Source organism: Pocillopora verrucosa, chromosome 1, assembly GCF_036669915.1.
Source record: "Pocillopora verrucosa isolate sample1 chromosome 1, ASM3666991v2, whole genome shotgun sequence".
NCBI classification, from domain to species: Eukaryota; Metazoa; Cnidaria; class Anthozoa; order Scleractinia; family Pocilloporidae; genus Pocillopora; species Pocillopora verrucosa.
The window spans coordinates 35,956,618-35,966,619 of NC_089312.1; the positions used below are offsets into that span (position 1 = coordinate 35,956,618).

General features: G+C 38.1%; 1 protein-coding gene across 1 annotated transcript; it reads left to right on the top strand.

Moving 5' to 3' along the window:
* Window positions 1-1,384: 1,384 nt before the first annotated feature.
* LOC131798435 (uncharacterized) lies at window positions 1,385-10,002 on the top strand. The gene is made up of 12 exons (XM_059116079.2): window positions 1,385-1,439; window positions 2,218-2,259; window positions 3,158-3,340; window positions 3,605-3,829; window positions 3,920-4,035; window positions 5,002-5,414; window positions 6,129-6,311; window positions 6,963-7,233; window positions 7,742-7,868; window positions 8,294-8,429; window positions 8,500-9,150; window positions 9,372-10,002. Exons 1-12 carry the CDS (start codon window positions 1,385-1,387, stop codon window positions 9,607-9,609), a joined length of 2,640 nt encoding a protein of 879 aa, XP_058972062.2. The 3' UTR covers window positions 9,610-10,002.

The following is a 10,002-nucleotide window of genomic DNA, read 5'->3' on the forward strand; positions in this document are numbered from 1 at the left end:
GAAATGGGGCAAAAGAGAACCTTTCTGTCTTGCTACCGGGCTACACAATATTATAATAGGTGATCATTCTTCATAAATTGACATTTAAAAGGTCTGATATATTTCCCGGAGCATTTGTTTAATTCTCACGATTTTTCTTTTCAGTTGCGAACTTGAAAAGAGTCACAGGAAATTTATGTATTTAAGTATTGTTATTTTGACTTTCACAAGGACAAAGTATTTATAAAAGGATCTCTACAACGGATCGATTGGTATGAAAATGTCCTCGTCAAACCTTAATCATGCCCCTTAATAACCACACCTTTGATACAAACCAAAATACTGACAAGCCACTTGTGATATTCAGAATTTATGCAAAAACATTCCATCGTTTGCATACTAATTTTTTTTTTTTTACGGCGACAAAGTACGTGCGCTCAAATGTTACCAATGTGATAGCGAAGAAAGTTGGGCGGACTGCGATGAGAAAGAAATCACATGCTCTCCTTGGCAAAGCCGCTGTGCAAAGTTTTTTTACAAAGACGAGACCGATTTCTCTTACGCTAAAGGTTGTTTGACTGACAAGGAGTGCCAGGATGGACCGAGCAAGTTTGAAAGGTGCCGGAAAGCCGAAGAGCGGGGCTTAAAAGTCACTTGTGATTTGTTATGTTGTTCCGATGACCGTTGTAATGGAGCAAACGACGTGTCAAAGGTCAGCGGTATCATATTCATGGTATGCGCCCTGTTAGGATTACTGGCCGTACTGGTTTGAATGCGACACATAACTGGTTGCTTGCCGTAATGACTTATTAAAATAATGGCTCTAAAAATCAGAGTACCATTGGCTGAGGGAGAAAAACATGATCAAGATCATAATTAATTTGTAAAATGTCATTGTCGATGCGACATGCAGTATTGATGAAAACTTGCACATCGAGCTTGTATCAGATCAGTGAGGAAAGATTGTTCACAAGGTTTATTGTATTAAACAACAAGAAGTCAATAAAAAGTGGGAAGAATAAACCTGTGTGGCCCGTTCAATACGGCTTTAGTATTATTTAAAGTGTATGCGCTATTTTTGGGGTGACGTGGCACGAGTGGAGTTGTTGAAAAAGCTCTGCGTGAAGAAAGGTAGTGAGATTTGTAAAGCTGTCAGAGTTTTTACGTGAAAGGCGCGCGCGACTGGTAAGCCAGAATCTCCGCTTTTGGCATTGCACCTTTTAAGAGACGTGTTTATTTCCAGACCCTGGTTCAACTGTCTTCCTTTTAGATCCGGAATACGAGGGATAAATAGAAACCGATTTTTTCCCCAAAAAAACCAGTCTACGCGTTACCAAGGCTGCCGTATGAGAAAAGTTGATGCGAAGGGCTTGGGTCCTAGCGCGGTGTTTTTCAAAAAGTAAATATGGCGGCTAAAGTTAAGAGGGCTTCGAGAACAAATGTGTTTTGGTCAAAGGATCGTATCCTCTTTAGACGTTATATCGTCGATTATCTGTTTTAGTTTTAAAATAGCGACTATTTTTATAGAAAGAACGAAGGTAATGGCGACGTACCTTTTTGTGAATTCGACGTTTGAGTAAGTGTCTTTTTTGTGCTTGCACTGATCATTTTACCAGTTTTGTAGACAATTTTCGTCGTTCGTCTTTATCACTCTCCATGATTTAGAATAGACGAGTGATATTTTATCATTTAACCGTACTTCTAACTATGGAGATCACCATCAGCTGTCCAACTCTGCATATTTGTAAACCTTTGTCAGCGTCTCCAGATATTCAGAAAGAAGTTTAGAACGAATGAACCTGCGAGGGCTTATAACATGATTGTATTCTCAAAAATAACTATATCAGGCTTTGTTTTTTCTGCGCGTATAGACTACTGATTATGTAACTTGAAAGAGGTTTGATGTTATTGCAGCCACTTTGTCACTTAATTATCTGACTATCTTCTCACTGAACTTGGAGATTTCAAACGCGAGCATTTATAGAAGATTTTTAAACTGCCCACAAAGTGAATAAATTAATTCAATAATTTTAATACATTTCTATACGGTTCTTTACAATTTTACAAAAAAAATCCATCATACTGTTTTTCAGTGCACCTGTAACATGGTGTTGGGATAGAACATGACAAGGAAATGCTATCAACAATTTTTAAATTTGTGTACTAGTTTTCAAGTTTGTTGATTACTTTCAATCATTGAGTAATGAAAGGAATACTGTGCCTTGACCTAAAACACAGCTGATGATCAAGATGAAAGAATTGTAAAAGTGCACGTTCCAGGTAAGGATTAACTTTTAACATTTTAGACTTGGTGTTGGGTCATATGGATGTCAAGGCTTATTTCCTGTGGGGCACACAAAATTTCATAACAATGTTTAGAAATGGTTTGATAGCAGATTTATTTGTATAAAGAATTAGAAGGCATTGTCAAGCATAAAATGTTAGGAAATAAGGTGATGAAAAATTGATGGATAAATATTAGAAGACCCTAACAAGACGAACTCTTTGCTGTGGTCAGAAATGATGAAATGTACGCATATGCCATTTTTTCAATTGAGTCCAGGTTAAAATGATTTCAAACAAGCTTAATTTGTTTTTTTTTATTCTATATAAAGACTATCAAGGCTTCAAGCTCATTGTTTTTCAAAGTCACTGTTTGGCAACCTACTAATTAATAATAAAATACACACCAGAAATAAAATTACAGTTAGCAAATAAAGAGGGAGAAGAAGAAAAAAAAATAAAAGTACATTTTTTGCAATATAACATACACTCACACTTCATCTCGCAATGACAATAGATTTGCAAACCCTAAACACAGCTGTATTAACAAAACATTATAACTTGCTACATGTACTTGACCATCAAACACAGACTACCAAATGGGTGACTTCACAGCAAGTTGACAGGCAAAAAGTTTTTCTGCTTGGTTGGAACCCAGAGTGCTGATGATAGCAACATGCTTGAAACAAAAGAAAAAAGGCAATGAGTTTAAAATCATTTTAACCTAAAATCCTTACATCTCATACTCATGTATTGTTATTAGTGTTTCAGTCAAGGGTTTACTGTCTATATAGTTTACATGACTATCACAGACTATAAAATTAATATAATTTTTGTTCAGTCTTACATGTTCTGTATAACAAGTTATTCTGAATTCCATTTTTTACTCAATAAGGTGTAGCACCTGAAGCACGCCTAAACATCAAGAACCCAATGGTGAGGAAACCAGTACACATGATAAAACCCAGAGTCTTAACTCACCAAAAATCTCTACATGATTCTTTGGACAAGAGAGAGCAAGAGATGTCAAGAAGTGGCCTTAGTACAAAAACTGTCTCAGACTCACTTGATGATTTTGGTAAGATTCTACATAAGAAATTCTCTATTGTTGAAATTGTAGATGGCAAACATATATTCTTTCAGTTTACAGTGTATGTGAAAGTAGATTTTGTACATGACCTTGTAAAATTTGTCTTATTTAAGGTCACATTAATGTATATGATGACCAACTGTACATGTTTATCTGTTTCTACAGATTTCTCTTCCTAGCCTTTAAATTACCAATTACTATGAGAGTGGTCCCAATGCATGATATGATGTAGTGTTCTAATTGTCACTTCAGGTAAGGGTTACTTTGAAAGAAGGGGAAAAGAGAAACAAGAGTTGAGTTTAAAAGAGCTGAATCCACAAGACAAGAAACGTGTGGCTAACTTAGTCAAAGAACTTGCGAAGGTTGGAGAGGAACGGCAACTTGCTGAGGAAAGGATTAAAGAAGAGAGACTGGCATTTGAAGAACGACTTGCCATCTTGCAAGAGGAGTATGATGCAGTGATCAAAGAGAAAGCTTGTATCCACTCATGTTTTACATGCAGCTGTAAGATAACTCTTCACCAACAGTAATTTGCTTCAAATTTCATTCCTTGACTTGCGCTTTCAGATTTGCAAAACAGGTTCATGGAATTGCAAGCACTTTTGGTGAAGTATCAGGCAAATAGAAGGTCACCTTCACCAAGAAAAACAACTAAAACTCCAACAAGTGAAGGCCAGGAGCAGGTATGTCCTTGAACTGTGTCATCTGTGATGTTTATTTCTGATGTCTACAGTTCATGTCTTTTGGGCATTGGGGATCTCTTACTGACCCATGTACATGTACAGTACTTGTGCTGTTCTCTACTTTAGAGCTTTTGTATGCCCTGGTTCAAATTTTCACCTGATTTAGACATTTTTCAAAGCAGTATTATTTTCACAGATATCAATGTTGAGTTAGTTGTGTTCAAAGTCTGAAAACAACTGGAAAAAAATTTGAATCAACTTGGTTGGAAAAATTTCACCAGCCATGATTTGTTGATTACAACTAACAAAAGGCAAGTTTTTACATTCTATTTGCTAAAACATTCAAATGGCACTAGAAAATTTTAAACGTATTCTTGACACTTGAAACACCTGTAACTGCCAGTGCATGACAACCCCAATTTTCCCACTAGTCACCACCAATGAAAAATGGTGACTGTATCCACTGTGCAATGCATTTACAATGTCAATGGGTGTTTACACCACAACACACACCCATTACAGTATCATGTTGCCGTGTTTCAATGCATTTGGTAAATGTGTTAAATTATCAATGCATTTGGTAAATTACATGATGTTCATCTCTTTTCTGTCTAATATTGTATTGGTATTGTAAGGAGAAATTCTCTCTTGGTCATTCATGGGAGTTAACCCAGGTCTTTAACTCCCACAAGTGATTAACATATAACTTCTCCCCATTATATTCACACATTAACCAGCAAACAAGTAATGAGAATACTCCATCTTATCAAGTAAAAGTTGTTTTCTTAATGTAATGCCAAATTCTCTTAACTAATTCACAATGAAATGTATAGCAGCTAGAGGGGAGATTTCATTATCTGATCTTGGGAGTTAAAGGATGAAAGGTTAAGAGAAAGAATTTTTCTGAACTGGTAACTGCAGTGGTAATAACTAACATAATGATTGTGTTTTTGGTATGCACTGTAGGTATCTGTAGGTAGTGTTTTATCATCTCTTTCTCCAAAGAAGCCTGCACACTTCTCTCCATCCAAACAACCTTTAACAGAAATTCCAGGTAATACAAAGCCAGACACTGATAATGGTGAACATACAGAAGAGAAGCTTAAGGCCAACAGTTTCCAAGGAAGCCTCTCACAGCAAGTGATGAACAGGGAACTGGAGGACCAAAAATCACAGACCGTAGCCCATCAGGACAATGTAACTGAAGGTGATAAGAGAGGGTTCTGCCCTGGACAAGCACCCTTAGCTTCCAATGTACAGTCCAGGAGTAAGTGTCACCCTGTTGCTACATCCAGCAAAGTTCAGTCAACAGATATTCAACTCAATTCCTCACAAAAGGAAGGACTCTCCTATAAGTCTGCAGAACCAAGTGGAACAACGTAAGTTACTGGGCTGGGTTGTTCAAAGCTGGGTTACGATAACCCAGGTTTACTGTGAAATCCGATTTCAGATCTGAGATCTTTAAAAGAGAATTCAGTCAAATTCTTTTAGTCTAGAATATGATTATTGGATGCTCTAAAAAGAATACAGAAAATTATCCCAAAAAGGCGTTTGAATAAAGGAATAAAGACACCAAGGTTAAAATTTAACCTTGGGTAAGCACTAATCGGTTTTTCGAACAACCTAAGGCCCAGGTCAGTAGGCTCCTTTAAAACAGATGTTGAGAATTAATTAGGGTCCTGATGATCATTGCCCTCTTTGGGCTTGCAGTTTTTTTATATAAGTCATGCAGTGATGCTGACGCAACTGTTCAAAGATGCGGGATTGAAGGAGGAAAGATTGGGTTTTTTTTTTCACATTCCTTTTCTCTCCCTGCCATGGAACTTCTTGATAGGAGGTGTAACATGACAGTCTCTTTTCTTCATTTGAAGGGCAGAAATTTCCTTTATCCTATTTTCATTCTAATTGTCATGATTAATTGATCATTATCATTGCCATTGTCACAATTATCATCATCATCATGCATTGTTATTAAGTATACTGTATATCACTACCATTTTCATTGTTTTTATAATTATCATTTTGAATTTTGTCATTTTTAGAAATGTAATAATTATAACTGTCATTAATGTACAGTTTTATTTCTGTGATAGTTGGAACACAGCTATTCATCCCAAATCCCCCTCTGCTGATTCCTTGCTGTCGGCAGCGAGAGCTGTTCCTGGTATGATGTCTCAGTATCCACTGCCAGCAAAGCCTTTGATTTCTATGTCTGGTGATGGAGATCCTGGATTGAGATCTGATGGGAAAGTACCTCCAAGAAAGAATGAAGATAGGTGAGTTGATCATTGTATCAGTTGCAAGACTGCCAAAATGGGCAATATCCTGTAACAACTGTTATAGCTGAGCTCACTCAATGTTAGGGGTGAAGATGATGATTACTGTCACCTCACACTTGGCTGCATAATAGCTTTGTGATTTTTTTCCTTGATCTCCTGTTACCACTATTCTGGGCAAACATATGCTCCCTATCCTGAAAAGGCTCATTGTTTTGTGCCTTCTCAATGGGTATGCATATCAGCCAAGTGTCAGTGATGCCTGATAAATTGTCGTAAGGGGTTGGGGGGGGGGGAGGGGAGGGGAGAAATGATGGACCAGTATTTGACCAGCATTCTGTTTGGAGGCAACATCATTTTTCCTAGTCTCTTCATACTGTGGGAGTAAGGATAAGGTTTGGTTGTGTGAGCTTCTTGGTTTGTATGGGAGATTTTTTATTACCTTTATTTCAGACTCTACCAGAAAAGTTACTTGTAAACAGTAAGTGGTTTCCCGTGGTGGAGTGGTGTTGGTGGTAAGTGGGATTATTAGTTTAAGACTTTGAAAATCCATCCTAAATTTCACCTCTCAGCAAAAGATAAAGGAAAAATTAATGCAGCACACTATTCACTGTTGATTGCTCAACAGTTTGCTTTGTTTTCATCGAGTAGGTCATTCTCCGAAGTATCAGGAGTGTCTGGGAGCTTCTCGGCTGAGTTAGATGCTGTATATCGCTTATACTGCCATGAATATGAACTGCAACTGCAGCTCCAACAACAGCAGATTGAATTGCAGAAACAACAGTTACAACTACAACAACAACTTCAGCAAGTCGAGAATTTACAGCAACAACAGCAACAGCAGCAGCAGACACAACAGCAGCAACAACAACAACAACAACAACAGCCAAAACTACTTACGTCAATGGAAATGGAAACCAAGGTAACTGATGTGGAAGTCTTGATGCATTGTTCGTCTGTGAAAGAGAAAAGAGATTTCTATTTCCTGTAATTTGGAGCGGCTATCATTTGATTGTCTTAATTTTACCCTAATACTTGACCCAGAGTTATGGCAAAAGCCAATCAGGGTCAAGAAAATTATCACAAGCAGCCAATAAGAGCTGAGATTAAAAACAAACGAACTGTATGAAATTTAGCTTGTGTAGCTGGTGGTTTTGTGTGTGCGCTAAAGCGATGAACAGTGAAGGTACGACTGGGGCTTGGGACAGAATATCCTATTTGTAAGTTTATTGCACATTAAACCCCTAGTCAACCAGGGTTTCCGAGATGTTGGAAAACTTGAGCGGCCATTTCGCTAAGGGTTTAGGCTTCGGTAAAGGAGGCGCGGAATTTTTAGACGTTAGCAAAACCGAAACGATTACAGATTACTCTCAACGATTGCCTTTGTTTTATTCTCTAGCTTTATATTATTTAAGTTTTATTTATTGCAGGTCACTGGTCTGGAAAAACTATCCAAGTCTACCGTGGACGAGACGCCAGCTCCACTACTCGTACCCAGGCCTGCTACTCAGCCCCGTCAATTGTCACCCGCCCAATCCCTTATTCCTAGTCCCGAAGGTACTGCGTTCAGCCCATACAAGCTAATTCACCTTAGCCTTTTGCAAAGTCATTCCTATCAACTCGTTTTTTTTTTCCATCAAGTAATTTCTGTCACCGATCACAAAAATAGGATACGGTCAAGTGAGGATTATTAAGCTCTGCATTGGAAGTTGTCAGCAGTTACGCTGAGTGTTAGAGAAAAAAGTCAGAGATAATAATTAAGCCAATAATGAGCTGTTTGACGATATTTCGTAAAATTTAACATTCTAAATGTTTGTTTCTACAATCATAGAGGAAGGGTTTTGGCTGCCGTGATCAAAGTGCATTTTCATGCAGTGTTTTTGCCCACAGTTGATTACATTAATTTAGCTAAAACGTTCCGGCCTCATTCGGTGTACGCGATTAATTATCAATTGTATAACTTGCTGTCTTTTCTCCTACAGTAAGTTCCTCCTCTAATCATGGCATCCTTCAGGCAAATCCAGAGAAAGCAAGGCATTCTTCAACTTCAGGAATACTTTCACCTCGTGACGAAGGCTTTGCAGCAGCTGAAATGTACAGTGGGAAAGAGAACGACAGGTAAGTCTATTTTCCATAATTTTCGTTCCTTTCTTTTAAATATAACTCTTCCTTTCCCTCTTCTTTTTAGGTTGGAACTTGACAAAGAAAACAGAGGAACTCTCGAACCAGACCCTTATTACAGAGTGCAGTCCGCTCCTCCAACTCTCAGTCAGCCAAGGTTCAGCTTTGAACGTCATCGTGGGCACCAAGCACCCGCTGACCTTTCTTATCGCAAAGGTATAGTCCCTGACGATAGTCTGCCAACCCTTCAAAAACACGTCGATGGAAGAGAAAGCGCAAACTATCCTGTCAGCCGTCTTTCGAGCTCAAGGTACTCGCTCCACAGCCGTGGTCATGTTGTGTCTGCTAACAGACAAAGAGCGGCCTTGAGAGAAAGACAGAATACTGAACAATATATGGTCAGCGGAAGAGACAGCAACAGTTCATTTTATCCAGCGTCTCATTCTGACTTCCATTCTGAACGAGGCAGCTTCGTAGTTGATAGTCCTAGAGGCGACGGTTTTCTTAGTGGAGGAAGGCAAAGTAAAGGTGAATCCTCTCACCACGGGTCTCCATTGTCACATTCGAATATCCGAGAATCATATAACAGACAGACTGCTGCCAGCGATCAACGGTTTTTACTGTACAGCGACGTTCAGCGTAGCTCACAGTCACATGATTTTCCATCATTTCCTGATGATGACAACAGACCAGGAAGGTTGGACCCAAGTTTAGAAAGGTACAATGGAGCTCCTTCTGTTTTATTTTCTAATTTTTGACTTTTTATTTGTACCGGTAGTCTAAATGCAAATTGCGCAACTGCTCTCTTAAGATGTAACTTAAAGGGTGTAAGTTTTGTAGGCACGAATTAGATGAACAACGCTTAGCTTCTTTCTTCTTTCGACTGCCAAGTTCAAAGTTTACCATGCATTCTAAGACATCAGTTAATTTTACTCTTAGTGCGCCACGTGGAAGTTCATACCCGCTGTCCCTGGTGGATATTGTAGAGAACTTAGAAAGCAAATCTTTGGGACCCGAGGTCCCGGGAGCTGCTATAGGACTGGACACTACGGACTCTGGTTATTCACAAGACACTTGTAAGGAGAGGAGTCCGCTGACCGGTGAAAGTGTAAACTCAGATGAAGAGGAAGCTGCTGTTCTTGAAGACATTTTCTTTATCTCGGGAAGATTTTTTTGACCTTGCTTTGTGATAAATTTTATTTATTTCTTATTTTTGATAAAACTAGCCTATTTATTAACATAAGATTCTTATGTAAGACTCCTAAGATTTTAAAATAGTAGAAGGCTTACGTAACAGAATATTTTTACTGAAATAAGATTATTAAGACAAAATTAGACTAAAAAAATGATTAATGCATTTTAAATGATCAGGAATATGAAATATGATTAAAATAATGTCAGACTAAAAATTATTGGAATCGACAGCGTTTGGCTGGTGCACATGTCAATTGTGACAAACGTCGTGAGAAGAGTTCTTAAAATACTTGGACATTTCAGAATATGTTTCTCTGCGTTCTGAAAATGATGAATATTTAATTTCAAACTGTGGATTAAAAATTGGCGAGATGTT